Below are 17,253 nucleotides of genomic sequence, written 5' to 3' on the forward strand. Positions count from 1 at the left end.
GAGGCTCATCACTGTGTTACCAGCAGCCTTATATCCACTCTTTTTAACTTGCATAAAATCTTTCAGTGTACACAAATTACCTTCAGTGATGGTGGCAACTACTGTATTAGTGCTGCCCTTTCCAAACTCCTATGGCCTCTGCTGTCTGGCTGCACAGCACCGGCATGCAGTCCCCCAGCAAGCAAAATTGAAGGATCCCTCCGTTAAGATGGTCACAGCATATATATTCTAGCCAGAGGGGATAATTTTGAATACTAGGCTTTGGGAATTGATCAACAGTGCTGAGATTTTATGACCCAGGCATGCACATTGCTCAAAGACAACACTGACAAGTCTGCTGATTTTAACAGTCTGCTAGAACCCTTCTTAGTGATTCTGGATTCACTGTAATTTCCCTATGAATTCTGCAACAATTTTATACTTTCATTAGAACAAATGTATTCCCATCATACCCTTCTATTATAAGTGGGAATTTCCAGGCTCAGATAAAGTAAATGATAATGGGAAGGGAAACCCAGTCCACATGTGAAAAACACATTCAGAATATTGTAAGTTTTTTTAAAGAGGCGAGCAATGATGAAAGCAGTGCACAAAATCACTTCACTTATAGCTGTGAACACCAGATTTACCCTCAACTTCCCTCCATACCCTTTAGTGGGCTTTTTAGCATACAGATTGCATTCCTATGATTGCTTCCAGAGCTGACTCCACACCGGTGACCATCGCCTCTCCCCTCTTTTTTTCTCCGAGGGAATGCTTCGTAAATAACTGTCCATAGCTCCTGGTGCCAGGTCTTCACTAATGGGCACTTGGAACTTGAAAGGGCAGCTGATTGGCAGACAGACTGAGCTGGAATGTTCTCTGCACCGCCTGCCTCTTGTCACAAAGGGAAGCTTCAGGTTCATGGATCAAGAAAGGGCTGAGAAGTTTTTAGTATGCATAACAATGACCTTCGATGCCTCACCTCCCCCGTCCCCCACAGGCAAACATAAACAAGGGACACCAAAGCTAGCATTCCGCTCAAGCGAGATCGCTCCTCCCCGCCGCCCTCACCTCCCCCTTTCCCTCCCTGTAGGCTCGCACCGGCAGGCACCGTTAAAATTCCAGCACCTTCTTCACCTGCCCCCTCCCTCCGCCACTATTATGATCACTAGACAGCCTCTCCATCTCTTTCCCAACGGATGAATCTGCAATCATCCCTTCGCAATCAAACACACGCAGGAATCCAGCGGCCGGGGGCAAAGGGCGGACAGGGAAATCTCTCCCGTCCTCTGCTCCTGCACAGACGTTAAACCCGGACAGAAAATAAGTAGGTTTGCGCGTGCTCTCCCACTCTCACAAACACATAGTAGACGTACACGGAGTATAGCCTTCCTGTCTCCACACTCTTGCACACCAGCTGCAGCCCCGCCTCCACATGGCTCTTGCGTGAATGACAGACCGCAGCAGCCAATCCGCCCCCAGTATTAGCATTCAGTGCGGAGGGGCCTTGGACTAACCCAATAGAAAGCTGTCTTCCAGGCCGGTGGCATTGAGACGGGGGAGGGGGAAGAGCAAAGTGGGCCGAGCCAGGAGGCGGGGCTGGAGTTGAGGAAGAGGAGGGAATGGCTGTCATCAGTGAAGTCATATTCATAATCTAGTTCCTCTCTCTGGATCTGTACTCGGGGTGACTCATAGCGGGAGAGAGATCCAGCACCGCACTCTTCTCAAGCAAGGTAAATATCACTTGCAACCCGTTACGTCTCCCCTCTCTGAATCATCCACCTTTCTCCCTTCTAGCTTAATCTTCTTCCTTACTCTACTTGTCTGGTTTTGGGGGGGAGGGGGTGAAGGAAATAATGTAGTTAGCGTTGGACCATGCACTCCCGCCTTCTGCAAATTAAAAAAAAATACCCCAGGCCGCCTCCTTTCGCCCACCTCGTCTCTAAAACTGTTTCTGTTTGCTCCCTGCCTTAATAGCCGGCGCGTCTTCTCAGACCTCCCAAAATTAGCAAAAAGTTTCTGTTTGAAATAATCATTCTTCGGGGAGATGGTGGTGGTGGTGGGGGCATGCTGGATCCGAGACATGCCATAATCGAGAAGTGCAGCCACTGACTTTGTGAGTCAGCTGAACCGGGGTGGGGGAAGCGAAGGTCGAGCGAGAAGGGCTGCAACATTGCGAGAGAGAGAGATTTGGAGGCGGTGGGAAGGAGGCAGGCGGCGGCGCATAAGCAGCCGCTCCGACTGTTTTGCTCGTAAAGGGAGCTGGAAGAGGAAAAAAAAAGACTTCGAGCAACCAGGCAAGAGAGACAGAAATAGATTGCGAGAAGCTCCGAGCCCGCCGGGAGAATCTGGTCGGCGACGATGGGCTGGTAGGCTGGCTTCCTTGACTCTCGGCATTGATTGACGGAGCTCTGTTTTGGTGGTCATAAATATGGGGCGGTGTATGTGCTCCCTTTCCTCCCCAGACCTGGCCACAACTGCGGGAGGGGTTTTCTTTGGAAATCGGTGCATGCGAGCTGCACTAAGCAACCCCGGCTGAACTTCCCGCAGCGTCCTGCCCCGAGGAAGGCAGGCAGGCAGGCAAACATTGACAGCAGGAGCCTTTTGCCCGGGGGAAGCGGCTGGTGCGCGGGATTCCGCCCCCCTTCTCTTCATCCCCCGTTGCTTTGAGTTGAAAACATTGAGTTTAAATGCAGTCGAGCAAGGAGTGAGGGAAGATGGAGTGGCGGGGAGGGGGCGGGCGGGCATAGATGGCTTGTTTGTTGGGGAAGCAGCAAAAGCCAGGGAGGCCATGATCCGGATAATCTCCTTGTCAGACTGTCACAAACATTACACATACACGGGGCGGGCGGGGTGGGGGTGGGGGGAGGCCGGGACGTTATCAGCCAGAGATTGCTGCTCTTGTTGCCTTCCGGGGGGCCTTTTAAAAAGCCCCTGGCCGGAGGGATTGGCACGGGGAGGGGGGTTGCTCTCCTACCGCGAAGGTGTCGCCGGTGCATGTCCTAAAAGCCTGGCGTTTCCCTTGTCTCCCCCCATCTTTGCAGCAGGAATGCACAACGCAGGGTTTGTTTGTTTTTTAATGTTACCATCGCACAGATATTATTTCCGGCAAAGAGCAATCGCCATCGACCTGTGATTTATTTCTAAAGATGTTTGCGCGTGCCTTTTTTTTTTTTTTAAGGAACAAATTTGGGCTGTGCCGCGTTGTGCGTTTTGGAGCCGGGAGCGTGGTCACTCACTCGCCATGATGTTTGTTACTGATGATGCTGTTGGGCCAGGAAAGGGGGGGAAAAGTTTTTTGGGTGGATGATTAAGTGTGCAGGGAGGAGGGGGGGGGGGACTGGGCGCCAATGCTGCCGTTCCCTACTGGCCGCCGAGCGCGTGAGTGAACCCGGAGGAGGTGGAGAAGGAGGACAGCTGGAGCCGGCCTCCCCGTGCAAGAACTCGCTGCTGCTGCTGGGAGAGAGGAAGAGGCGAGGTTGGCGCTGACTGGGGTGGATTTTGGTTACCCCTCCCCCCCCCCCCCGGTGTGATCAGCGGTGGAGAGAATCAGGAAGTCGCAGCAGCCAAATGTGACTCTCTCACTCTCATCCAGACATGTTTGATCGGCATGACATGATGACGGAGTGAAAGAAGCGCGCGGGGCGGGGGGGGGGGGTGAAGACGGGCCTAGTTTTGCCATGAAAGCTCCCTGCCCGCGCATCTGGCGTCAAACGCACCTTGTGCCTGCCTAAATCTTCTTTTGCTGGTGCCACTTCGAAGGTAAAAGTCCCTGCCTTGTTTGCTTTGGGAAACTGGGAGAGGGAGACGGGGCCGGTCTTTGCAGAATGGGCTTGGAGTTGCTCACCGGTGGGGGTCGAAAACTTTCAAATATGGCTCTCTCCAAAAAGCTTTTGCTGTCGCTTGTTTCTTTTCGGGCGTCTGCGAGTCTCAGCAGCAGGGCGTGTTGCAAATAGAAAGTTGAGGCTGTATCGTGCAACTTTCAAGGCCTTCCGGGAGAGTTTCCGAGTCCTCCATTTGTTTCAGACATAATTATGAAAGCGTTAAATTGTGAAGTGTTCCATCTACATCATATTACCAGCAATCTGCAACTGACAAGAGGGTTTGATTAAGTGCTTTTACTACAGTATTTTTAAGCCAATGAGACATAACTTACTGCACTTGGTGCTTGCATCTTAATGTGATTGTGTCGATTGTGTTTTACACGTTTAATTGAAAATAAAGATCAGTTTGTGAAACTGAGAAGTTTGTAGAATTTAAGGTTGGATTACTGAATATTTCAAGGAACTAAGCTAGGAGAGGGCAGGGAGGAGGAGACCAGCGGAAGATCTGTGCCTTTTATTTGGCATTTGACATTTGCACCATTGTTCCCCAGTCTTCATTCTTTTCTGTGTTCTTTAGTTCCTTTCCTTCGGCTTCCCTGAGACTAACTCCAGAGATCTCCAGGGCTCATGTAAAGCCAGTCTTCCAATTCTTTTAGTACTATAACAGCTACATGTTAAAAGGTGGGGCAGTTTGTGCTGTGTGAGTTACTGTATTGTTATGCAAATTTAGGCACACTTTCTCTTTGTGAACCTAATTGCCCTATTATTCCCATTGTATTTTTTTCATTTCCTCTTTTAGAGAGTCCCTTTGTTAGGGCAGGGAGAAAAATGACTTACAGAAGGACAGAATTAGAGACAGATTTTTATGTCCATCTGTAATTCATCAGACATACCAAACAAAAAGATCCTATCGGTTATGACCATTTTAAAGCAAATTCAAAGTTAAGTGTATCATGTAACAGATGTGGGCTTGACAGAGGTAAAGGTTGTGCTTCATTAAATAAGTATTTCTCCGGAGTTATGCCTGTGCTTCTGGACTAGCTATGCTGGAGGAGTTCACAGAAAGTATGCTGCACCGAAGCATGTTCAAAGCAGCCTTAGATCTTTTCTTTTGTTCACTTCTGAAGTGTGGTCCATGAGCATTCCTTGTCAAGTTTAAAAAGAGCTTTGACCAACACCTGAGGCTTGAGACTGACAAGAAAAAGTCCTCTATATACCATTTTTATATTAATGTTGGAATCCTGTTTAATATATTCCTTTTAGAAGTTTAACTGAAATTAGTATCTCCCCCCCATGTGTGCACTTTTGTTTGACTTTGAAGTTAAGCTGTGAAGGTACATTTTTTTAGTTAGCATGTTTTAGTTATCCAAAACTAATGAGCTCCTGATTATTTCTGCAGTCACCCCAATGATCCATGCATGGAGTCTTTATACGTGGAAGCAATTGGAAACCCTTATATGAACCTGTAAAAATACTTCTTGATGTTGGCATGTTACCTGATATTTTTGAAGATAGTTATATACAAAGTAGGATGCTTTTTCCTACTACTTACTCAGAGTTCATTCAAACTGAATATCTTCAGTATGATTGTTCCATAAATCTTCAGAGTTATACCAAAATAAATACTTGGTTAGAGGAACATTTTAGAGATTTCAATAGAGTACCACAAAAAAGATAAAAGAACAAGCCCTCCCTTTACAATTGTAGTTTTTGACATAGTAAGATAAACAGTGCGGTTGTTGGATTGTATTTCTTCGGGTGTTTATGTGTAGTTCTGGTTGGTAAAAAGATCTGTACTTTCCCCCTCTTGGTTAGAAGGGACTTGCAGAAGTAAAAGATAGTATACACTTTGTGAAAGTGTGTCTGCTGAAGTTACGCACTCCTTCTCCTTAAAAACGTCATTGGATATATCCTCCAAGTTCTTGTGTACACATGTGCACATACTGACAGGCTGTCTCTTCTGTGCTATTCCCTCCTCCTCCCCCCAGTACAACCTCTGTTGTTGGGCCCTTCCTGTCACTTTACCCACTGGCTCTTACATTCACTCTCTATTATAGCCATGCCCATGCCAAAGCTTCCAGGCTTACAACAAGCAGGGACATTTGACTCTACTTACCCCTTTTAGCAATCCCTGTTGGGTAGTGAATGATCCATGATTTTTGCATACTTGAGTCTTGACTTGTTTATAAGTCTGTCGCCAATAACATGTGCAAAATTATCTGTCTCCCTTATGAGTCCCTCATGCTTTTCCCAGGTGTTCTGTCCTGTGTTAGCCAAAGACTGATTACATTCACAATTATTGTTTTAGATTTTCTGTAAGTTACATTTGGTACTGCATGGACTGTAATAAAGAGTGGATATCGAGTCAGTTTTCTAATGAAGAGTATGTGTAGCGTATTCCTTGACAAGCCTTGAAAAAATAGGAAGCATTCACTGGCTTTTCCTTTCTAGATAAATCATTGGGTGTGGCTAGCTGTTTGTTTGGAAGGATTTGTTGCTTGCCACCAAGTACGTGGCTAACCACCAAGCTGCTGAGATGTATTTTGCAGCACTGAGTTTACACAGTTGAAGAATCCCTTCCCTGTGGTTGGGTCTCTGTAGCCGAGGGAATATTGGAAGCCACTTTCTTTATGGGCTCCTTGACTTATTAGTACTTCTGACAGATCAAACTGATGTCCACAGATTCAAAAAATATACTTATTTATTAGACCTCTTGATCTTAGCAAGTTTATAAGATAAAAGGCAATAACAGTTGGAATTAAAGTATTTTAATGTAGCTAAAACCAATCTATTATTTTAACAGGGTAACTCTCTGGAAAACTCCCAAGTTACATGTGCAGTCAAAGTGATTTGGTATAAACTACAGTTCTGAAAGATGAAATTGCCTGGGGAAAAATGGTTAATGATAAAGAAAAAAACTGCAACATAAATGATGAAACTTTATGTTAAAAAAGCAAACTTCAGTTTTGAGGCTTCTGCTAGGGGGATAACTCATGGACCAATCAGATCAAGAGAGCAAAATTTTCACAATTAAGACTAGGATTTTATAAAATTCTTTTCCTCCTCAATCCTCTCAGCTTATCTCTGATGATGCCTTGTAATACATCTAATGAAGAACTTGGGTGTTCTTAGACAGAGGCTTGTTAATGAAGAAAACTCCTGCTTGGAGACCCTTCCTTCACTTTATCTTTTGTATAAAATGGCTTTTTATTCATATTCTGCTGACCTAGCTGTGCTAATCCGTGCCACTGTTCCCAGATAGGACTAGTGTCACACATTCTACATGGGAATGCTTTTGTAAATGACACTGTGGAGGACTTCTAGTCCAAGGGAATTCTCTTAAGGGGTCAGAACAACACAGAATTACAAAACCCTGGGATATGAATCCTCATTCCTCAGTCTTGGTAGCTGCCACTGGTTTCTTTTTACTACTACAGCAGCTGGAGTAGCAGCAGGACTGCATTTCTAGCTATTGAGTTGCAAAGTCCTAAAGTCCACCAAGGAGCCTGGATGGAAGCAAGAATGTGTTCCATACAAGTCTACTGTCAGACTGAAAAGGCTAAACTTTATGGTTAGAGGATCTGAGATGGCCAGGGTTCAGTGACCAGTCATGGCCATGCCTGGTGATGTAAGATAATGTCATTGTTATCCGAGCAGAGATGTATGGGGGGAAATGGCACCCGGTGACAGCCGTTATGAGTATGGGGCCAGGGCTTGGGGTTGGGGACCCGCTCCCAAGCCCCGCCATCGTGCTTATAAACGCAAAGGAAACAAAGACAGAGCCTTGCAGTTGTGTTTGCTCTCCCGAAGGGACTGCTGACTGCCGACTGGGAGCTGGGGGGCGAGGCTTGGGGGGGTGTCCTCTAGCTTCCTTGGCCCTGCCCATGTTGATGATGACATGGGCGGGGCTGAGGGAACCTGAAGACAACTAGGCAGCAGGAGTTCTTTCTACATTGCTGTCTTCCTGGTCATGTGGGGGCCCTATTTTATGCCCCCCACGTGACCAGATTAGTGGCACCCGGGGACAGAGGGTACCCCCCGTCCCTAGGCAGATACGCCACTGTATCCAAGTGACCTAAAGGATCATAGTGTAATAAAGTAGGATTCCTCTTGAGATAGAACCCCCCTTTTCTCACAGATGACACAGCAACAATTTAATCAAGTAATTAATTGGAATGTGGTTCCTCTGTTCTTGAAGACCTAGGGAGTCAAGATGTTTTATTCCCCACATCTGGTTCTTATTGCAGTTTCAAAAGATCAGGGCTTTGCTACATCTTGAACACAGCACAATTAATTTCCAATCTTAAATTTTATTGTAGGCCTCAAGCCTAAACCAATGTCTGAGAGAACAAGAAATTGCATAGAGGGATTCAGTTTCTTGACAGACACAAACACTGTCATTGGTACAGCATATGGTTGCAAGGCTCTTGTTTGGAACCAGCTGCTTAGAGAAGTTGGGGTGGATCCAAGGTTTTAAATTTAAACAGGCCTTCCTTGCCCATTTCTCCCAAACCCTTGCCCATTTCTCCCAAATGTAACTGTACTAAATAATGAGTGCTTTTGCTTGAAGTGATCAAAATTAAAACCCCAATTCTGTATTCCATTATCTGGTGACAACAAAGATTAGGTTTTAAAATTCTTCCTCAAGAAGCATGATCAGATCTCAGTAATCCAGGTTAGATGACTGTAATACTGTCTGTGTGAGTCTGTCCCTGAAGAAGGTTCAGAAAATTCAGATAGTACAAAACGAAAGCCAGCTTGCTAGTTGATATGGATTTACAAGTATTAAAAGCCAGTGTTTAAAGATCTTCACTGGATACATGCTTCACTGATGTCCTTATTCAAGGTGTTAGTTTTGATTATTAAAGCCCAGGATGGCTGGGACCATTGTGGTTGAAAACCATTGCTACCATTAGAGTGGACCTGGGTACTTAATTTGGTCCACCTTATTTATTTTATTTATATTTATTCTTTGGATTTTTATACCGCCCTATCCCGTATGGGCATCTTAATGTTCCCCTGCCTTCAGAAGTGAAGTTAGTGTCACAAAGGAGGGGTCCTTTTTTGACCCCCTTCTTATCTTTGAGATGTGATCTACCACACATCATCTGGCACTATTCTTGAATATTTTGGGATGATAAACTAAGACTTTTTCCCCATTTCAGTTGATGTTTAGTTCATTTGACTGATTGTTATTTCCCTGAATTGGCTGTTCTTTTTCTGCCTCCTTTTAAAGTACTGGGGTGCTGCTGTTATTTTTACTTGCTCAGTTTGCTGGCTTTATGCTTATTTCTGGTTGTTTAACTGTGGGAGTTGTTTTTAATTATGGATTGCATTCTTATATTGTAAACTGCATAGAATACATTGTCATGGGAAGGCAATATATAAATATTTGAAATAAACAATAGGCTACTTAGTGGTGCATCCCAGTCCTGCTTCCTGTTTTTGGGCAGCAGATGACATCCCCCAAAGCAAAATAGCTCAAACTGTACTAAAAGTTTATAGTTTTATGCAGCTTTTGAATGAAGGACAATTGTTGTTGCACTGAGCCCTTGCACACTGCTATTTATTTACTTCATTTATACCCTGCCTTTTCTCTCTGTTGGGGACTCAAAATGGTTTATGTTCTCCTTTCCTTCATTTTGTCTTAGCAGTTCATTTTGTCTTAGCAGATAGGTTTGGCTAAGAGTATGTGACTGGTCCAAGGGTATCCAGAGAGCTTCCATGGCATGATGGGAGGTCAAACCTTGGTCTCCAACATTCTAGTCTCAGACTCTACAGACCACTACAAAAATGTAATAGTAGATAATAGTAGGTCAATGCTAGCTTGGACTTGAACTGAAAAACAACAGTGGACCAATTTCAAAAAGACCAGGTGGCAACCCTCCATACCTCTCACTTCTTATTATTTTCAGATGGCACCATTTATCAGCTTTCTTGTACTGTCTGACCCATATTTATGGCAGCGATTCAGTTTGGATTTACTGTAACACTGGCAATAATAGTTCTGTTACTACATGTCACTGGAGCATACCTCCCTCCCACCAGAGTGCTGCACTAATGGGTTCCTCTGGGATGATTGACATCTGGTGAATTCTGAACTGGATTTTAGCTTATTGTTTCTTTGGAACTTGTTGTTTTGCTTTTTCCTCATATGGATGTTGCATTGGTCTTATGTAATAACTTGGCAATTAAGGTTTATGCCCCAACTGAGAGTATCCAGAGGCATTCCTCTCATTGGGCAAAGTGGACAGCTGCCCAGGGCGCCACCTTGTGGTGGGCGACAAAATTTCAGGTTCGTTTGTAGGGGATTTTTTATTTTCAGTATTTTTTCCATTTTAGGCCTGCAGAGGGCACAAATTTTAGGCTAGCAGCACCAAAATTTCAGGGTTTTTTTGGAGACTCTCCTGGTGATATGACCCAGGTTTGGTGAGGTTTGGTTTAGGGAGTCCAAAGTTATGGACTCCCAAAGGGAGTGCCCCCATCCCCCATTGTTTCCAGTGGGAGTTAATAGGAGATGGGGGCTACAGTTTTGAGGGTCCATAACTTTGGACCCCGTGAACCAAACCACACCAAACCTGGGTGGTATCATCAGTGGGGTCTCATGAAGATACTCTGAAATTTTGCTGCTGCTATCTTAATAATTACACCCCTGACAACAGGCACCCCCTAAATTTCCCCAGATTCTCTTTTTAAAGCCACTCCCTTCCTGCCAATGCTTGTTTTCTTTCTTTCTTTTATTCTCAATGCCTAATAAAGGTTTTTGTTGTTATTATTAAATCTACCCCCTTTGGCATGGATTTAAAGGGAGAATCTGAGGTCCCCAGTTTTAACATTGAAAGGGATGCTGTTTCAGGATGGGGGAGAATCCACCCCAAAATAGCATCACTTTCAATGTTGTTTAAACTGGGGACCCCAGATTCTCCCTTTAAGGTGGATTTAAAAGGAGAATCTGGACTCCCTAGTTTAAACACCATTGAAAATAATGTTGTTTGGGGGTGGATTCCAGCATCACTTGTTTAAACGAGGGAGTCCAGATTCTCTTTTAAAATCCACCTTAAAGGGAGAATCTGGGGTCCCCAGTATAAATAAAATTGAAAGTGATGCTGTTTCCCCCAATTGGGGGGACTGGATACAACACCATAAAATGTTTTCATAGCAGTAATAAAACATTGAAAGCATTTTGAAAATGTTGTCCAAAAATTATTTTTGCTGTGTGGCATGGCCCATTGCTGTGTTCAGATTTGTGAGTTGGGGGATGTTCTATAATGGGATGGTGACTTTGAAACGACCTGGTGGAAAAAAATCATTGTTTGGTCACGGTGGGGGAGGGTGGTCCCCCATGGGGGGCATCAAACTCAGTTTTTGCCCAGGGCTCCAGTTTGCCTAGGTACGCCTCTGAGAGTATCTCATGGACTTCAGCAGTGGTGTTGATTGCAACCCTTGTTTCAGTGTGTACTTTAATGGCTTGGAATGCATAAACTAATAATGGATAACAATGATTTCAGTGTTGAAATTATGCATGACATGTTTCCTCAACTCAAAAAATGGTGAATGTAATACAGATTTGTATTATATCTTCAATGGTTCTCCTAGCATGGAAGCTCTAAGAAACACATATCCTTTAGGGTAAGGATTTTAAATTGCTTGCAGAGTACAACTTTTAACTAACATTAAATGTAAGCTTTAGTAGTCATACAGCACAATCCAGAGCGGGAGCTCTGCAGTGGCTGGGGACAGTACGGGAAAGGTGGCATTGCACCACCTCCAATGGGGCTCCAAGTGGGGCAGCAAGCAGCAGAAAAAAGAAACCTCACTGCTGCCCGAAAACCCAGTTGGAGAAAGTAACATACACCATGTGTTTTTGTGGTGTAAGTTACATGCCTGCCCCAGGGGCGTTTCTGAGGCGAAAGCCTGGCGGAAACTGACTAGCCCCTCCCCCCAGCTGTGCCTGGGTCCCATTTTATGCCACTGCAGCTCTGGGGTCAGAGGCTACTTTGGCGCCACAGTAATACTCTTTAATTAATCTTAGGTTCTCCTTTAGTTTTATCAATATTGTTCTGGCTGTTCTATTGCTGCTTCCAGGTTAGTTTGATAGGAATTATGAGCTTGCAACATTTTAGTCTTTGGAGGCACAGTCTTGCACTAGATCTCTTCTATGGATCATTTCTAGTTTGATATGCTCTGCCTTATAGTATTTGCACCAGTTAGTGAGGATCAACTGCTGCCATACTTAAAACTAGTGAATGGAAACCTCATTAATTAACGTTCCTTCCATTTTCTATATGTTTTTTCTTTTTGTCATTGCTCCCACTGAACACAATATTTGTTGGATGAACCTTTATAGTTTCCACCTGGGGAATGATTAAAAATGTGCATTTACAAGTGGGTCCAATTTATTACATGGTTGCAACTGGTTTCTAGTGTGTGTCTGTAAGTGTAGTTGTGTGTCCTTAAAAGGGCATCTGGAAAGGCAGATAAACTTGAGAAGATGGGCTGCTTTCCCTAGAATAAGCCAGTAGATGCAGTTACAGAGTGTGCTTAAAGTGGGAACACTGGAAAGAGAACACTATGAGACGAAAGTGCAGGGGCACTGCCAACTGGCACTGTATAAAACTGATCTAACCTGCAGGAAGAGTTTGACTCATGTGAAGAAATGAGAAATCAGAGTCAGAGCTATGCCTTTCTTTTCACTAATCTGATATGTATTGCACTAAACTGTCTCTGTAGCTAATGTTATGCTTGAGACAAAATTTGTCCTAGTTTATGCAATACTTACAATTTTTGTATCCCGTTGGTAGTATAGTGTCCTGAATTCTGTTTCTAACACACTTTTGTCAGAATGAACACAGCTTTTTTTTTTATGGAACTAAAATGTTCACCTTTCTAAGAATGATTTGTACCGATTCTGCAAATGGAAAAAACAAAACATTTTTTTCAAAATTCTACCTTCATTGCGAGTACTTGCACTTGTTACCGTATATACTCATGTATAAGTCGAAATTTTCAGCACATTTTCAATGCTGAAAAAGCTCCCCTCGACTTATATGCGGGTCATTAAAAAAATTTGTGTTTTTACTTTGCCGGCCAGCAGGGGGCACAGTTTTTATGCTAGTGGCACCAAAATTTCAGGGTACCCTCAGAATGATGATACCAGCCAAGTTTGGTAAAGTTTGGTTCAGGGGGTCCAAAGTTATGGACCCTCAAAGGAGGTGCCCCCATTCCCCATTGTTTTCAATGGGAACTATTAGAAGATGGGGCTACCCTTTTGAGGGTCCATAACTTTGGGTCCTTGAACCAAACTTCACCAAACCTGGCTGGTCTCATCAGGAGAGTCTCTTTATGATACCAGTCAGGTTTGGTGAAGTTTGGGTCAGGGGATCCAAAGTTATTGACCCCCAAAGGGGATGCCCCATCCCCCATTGTTTACAATGGAAGCTAATAGTAGATTTTCCATTTCTGATAATATCCCTCTTAAAATCTAAGTTGGGTTACATTTGGACATACAGATGATGATGAGGAATCCAGTTTTGAAGGATTTTTTAACTCTTGTTAATTTTTTAGCTTGGGGTTTGCTTCTAGGATTTGAGCTAAGGATGGTTTTGTACTTTTAAAGTTATTGTTGAGACCATATTGTTTTGTTGACCCTCTTTTCCACTTACAGAGCCAGTTTACAGTTTTTCTTTGAAATAAATATTCAAAAACATTTAACCTACTGATGCCTCAATTGATGTAATTTCGTTGGCATCTATTTTTATTTTTGAAATTTACCAGCAGCTGCTGCATTTCCCACCCTCGACTTATACGCGAGTCAATAAGTTTTCCCAGTTTTTTTGGTAAAATTAGGTGCCTCGACTTATATGCGGGTCGACTTATACACGAGTATATACGGTATGTGAAGGCGTTCTCCGCCTAAATAATGATTGTGATAGAGGTGACTTTAAAAAAAGAAATACTTATATGTATGTAGGAAAAAAATAATGCTTCTAGTGGACAAGTTTAGTTCGAGGTAATGTATACAGCTCTGAGTCTAAGGATGGCATGTGAGGATGCTATTTCTGGTTTTTTTGTGCAGGTTATATAGCAGTTTCTGCTTATATTTAGCCGTTTTCATGGGAACAGTGCTACATTCCTGTTTGATTTTTCCCAATGTTGGGAAACTTCACTATAAACTGTGCACTGTTCATGATGTCTTCTGTTCATGACAGTGTGCCTTGTCTCCTGTAAAACCTCCCCTTCTTGTATAGAAATGTCTTAGTTGCATCCCCTCCATGCCTTTTTTGTAAGTATCTTGTAAGTGACCCAGCAGAAGCAGTTTTGTGCATTTACATACTTCCCTTTGTGACAGTGGTGTGGGAATGTGGGGGACTAATTAGCCCCCCATGGTGCTCTGTAGTTATTGTTGATTTTAAACAGGATCGTGTCAGAAGTATTTCCGTGCCTTGCCCTGCAATAAATAGGCTCCCAAGATAGTCTATTTTAAGTAACTTTAATAGCTCTTGTTCTAATTCATTGGCTGGCTTAACCAGAGGAAGGGAATAGATATTAAAATGCAAGAATATAATGTTTACAAAGAAGTGCATTAGAATAATTGAGTGTTGATGAGCGTTCAGTTTCAGGCTATAACAAGATGTGAACAGAGGGCAATCTAAGACATCTGGGTCCCCCCCCCCCCATAAGATGACATTCATAACGTGTGGGCACAGTATGTTCATTAGTCTTTTCATGAGCTCAAATGTGGTTATTTACATACTCAGACTCATATGTGCTGGAAGCCAGAACCAGTCACAGGTATATTTCCACGATATTTACAGATTGGACCCCCACCCCCTCCAAGCATCTATGAATTTTAAACGTTACAGTTTTGTGCCTCAAATTCAATCCATCACTCTGCATCAGGAGAGGATGCAACTTCCTGCAAGAATCCAGTATAGTCACCCTTCCTTTACTGTGTTGCATCCATGGCCAATGACAGACTTAGCCTTCAGGCAAATTTAGTTGAGGATTGAGTCCCAAATGGTCACGTGGGTTTGTATGGGCATGTCACTTAAATTGGGCTGGAAAAGAGCAAAAACTGTCCAGCACTAGGCAAAGTTTGTTAGACCACTGATATAAGCTAAAGGCAGTAGTGGGATTCAGCAGGTTCGCACCACTTCGGCAGAACCGGTTGTTAAAATGGTGCTTGTAAACAACCAGCTGTTAAATTATTTTAATCCCACCTCTGGAACTGGTTGTTAAATTATTTGAACCCCACCACTGGCTAGAGATGATTCTGAAGCTGGCCTTGGTTAATGCCATTCTGGTAAACAAAGACTTTCAAAGGCAACTCACTTCATTCCCACACCCCACAATGAACTATGGGATGTCGTTGAATATGGAAGAGTGTTTGTGTCCAAAGTTAGGATTGGCAGGACACAGTGTGCTTGTTATGGAAGTGGTGTAGTGTATGTGAAGACCCCTGGGGGTGGGGTAGAGGGGCTATACTTACTGCATGTCTCTCTTTGTGACTATTTCTGTGTTTGTACTAGGAACACAGCTGCCTCTCTTGCAGTGCGTAGGCATTCAGCATTTGAGATCATACAGTATGATCATGTTGCATGTACCCTCTTCATTAACAGTGTGAAAAGCAACTTGTGGTTTTCTGAACATATGTGAACAAGGGGTCATGCGCCTTTTCTCTGATGAACACACATGCACGTACCACTAAACCAGTCTTCACTCTCATTTAACATACATGCATATACTGCTGTACCCTCAGAGAGGCAGACAGTTTCCTGGATTCCGTGGTAGGTTTTCAGTGTGACTTGATACAACTGCAGAGAGTTGTAGAGCCTTTGGTCATCGCTAATTTTTTTGTACTGTCCGACTCCAGACACTTTAGTTTTTTTTTAAAAAAAAAACCTAATAATTTAGTCTTGTGTTTTTGTTCTATGCTTTGTAGATTTCTTAAATAGAAAGCAGGCATCTTTTACTTTTTAGTCTCCACCTTAAACTATACATTACAGTTTTGGGCTAAAAGCTTACCATGTAGAATTCTCTTGCCAAGCTCCTCACCTTACTGATGGGGAACAGCTGACCTTACATAAATAATGCGTATTTTTTCTTGCTCCCTACAGCTGTACAAGTGATTGGAATACAAACTGAGAATAGATGTCTACACCAACAGATCCTGGTGCAATGCCTCATCCTGGTCCTTCCCCAGGCCCAGGTCCTTCCCCAGGACCAATATTAGGTCCCAGCCCAGGCCCAGGTCCTTCACCAAGTTCAGTACACAGCATGATGGGACCAAGTCCCGGACCCCCAAGTGTTCCACATGCAATGCCAACCATGGGACCGAGTGATTACCAACAAGAAGGCATGCACCCGATGCACAAAGTAAGTACTCCTTACATGCATTCACGTTTTATTTACTAAATGCCTGTCTGACAATAGTCAATGTATTTTATGCTGTGGAATACCTCTCTGTGTTTTATATTATCAGAGTAATTGGGTAAAGTACAGTCCTGGAATATGAATAACATTTGACCTCTAAATCAAGCAACGTTTTTAATAGACCATATAGCACTTCCTAATTACCGGTAGGTCATTTTGCTACTTTTCAAAGATAAGCCAACATATTAGGGAAAAATAGTTTTGCTTGAATGTAGTTGCTTGGAACTACAATCTATTGAAATCAGTGGAAATGGGTAATGAACACATTCAGCATCAGAGTACTGGAAACAATGCTGTGTTCCTAGTACAGTCATGGAAATAGTCACAGACAAGGAAAGATAATCTGCAATACGCTTGTAGAAAAAATGTGCACATTTTTTCTTTTTGCTCATTCAGAATTCCACAAAAGATTGACTGACTCACTTGCCTTTGGGGATACTTTGAATGTTTGCCTAGTACCTTTTGCGGACTTGCTTGGAAGGCTGCCCCAGTATACTTTTTGCAATGCAACTTTGCATTAACATCAGTGGGTTTGTCTTCCATGTATATTTGCTCTGCAAATCTCCACTGGATTCTGATATGTTCAGTTTTTGTAAGTAAGTCATTTCAGTAAGTGCTTCCCTGTTCATTTTAGCACTCAGGGTTCTTGAAATAGAGTTTTACAGTGAGGAAGCATTGAGATAATATTTCCAATTTGGAAGTGAAAAGTAGCTGTATAAGTTTATTGTATTCCCTCATGTGCAGGAAATCATTATGTTGGGACTAATGTACAAGGTAGTATTCATGATTTAAAAAAAAACTTTGTTTGAAGAGGAAAAATTGTTTTAGGGGTAAAGAATTGTTCCAGAAATGGGTGTATCATCTTATTGAAAGTCTTATTTTTTAATTAACTTGTGTTGGCTGCATTTGTTCAGAATGTGAGTGTAACTTTTAGACTGTGCTTAATGGTTTTTGTGTATTTTGAAGTCATTTGTCAGAGTTATGCACCTCTGGCTCTCAGAAATTTGGTGTAGGT

General features: G+C 43.2%; 1 protein-coding gene across 3 annotated transcripts in view; it reads left to right on the plus strand.

The window, feature by feature from the left end:
• The first annotated feature begins 1,580 nt into the window (after positions 1-1,580).
• The window catches only part of SMARCA2 (SWI/SNF related, matrix associated, actin dependent regulator of chromatin, subfamily a, member 2), a 126,857-nt gene continuing 111,184 nt past the window's right edge, over positions 1,581-17,253 (plus strand). The window contains exons 1-2 of one of the 3 annotated variants that reach the window (XM_048502919.1): positions 1,581-1,715; positions 15,923-16,181. In XM_048502919.1, the coding sequence (XP_048358876.1) occupies positions 15,957-16,181 (225 nt within the window). In that variant the 5' untranslated portion in view covers positions 1,581-1,715; positions 15,923-15,956. Of the gene's footprint in view, positions 1,716-2,188; positions 2,352-3,385; positions 3,745-15,922; positions 16,182-17,253 lie in introns of those variants that run through there. The other 2 variants (XM_048502920.1, XM_048502918.1) reach the window with 2 other exon arrangements.

Source organism: Sphaerodactylus townsendi, linkage group LG07 (assembly GCF_021028975.2).
Source record: "Sphaerodactylus townsendi isolate TG3544 linkage group LG07, MPM_Stown_v2.3, whole genome shotgun sequence".
In the NCBI taxonomy this organism is placed as follows: Eukaryota; Metazoa; Chordata; class Lepidosauria; order Squamata; family Sphaerodactylidae; genus Sphaerodactylus; species Sphaerodactylus townsendi.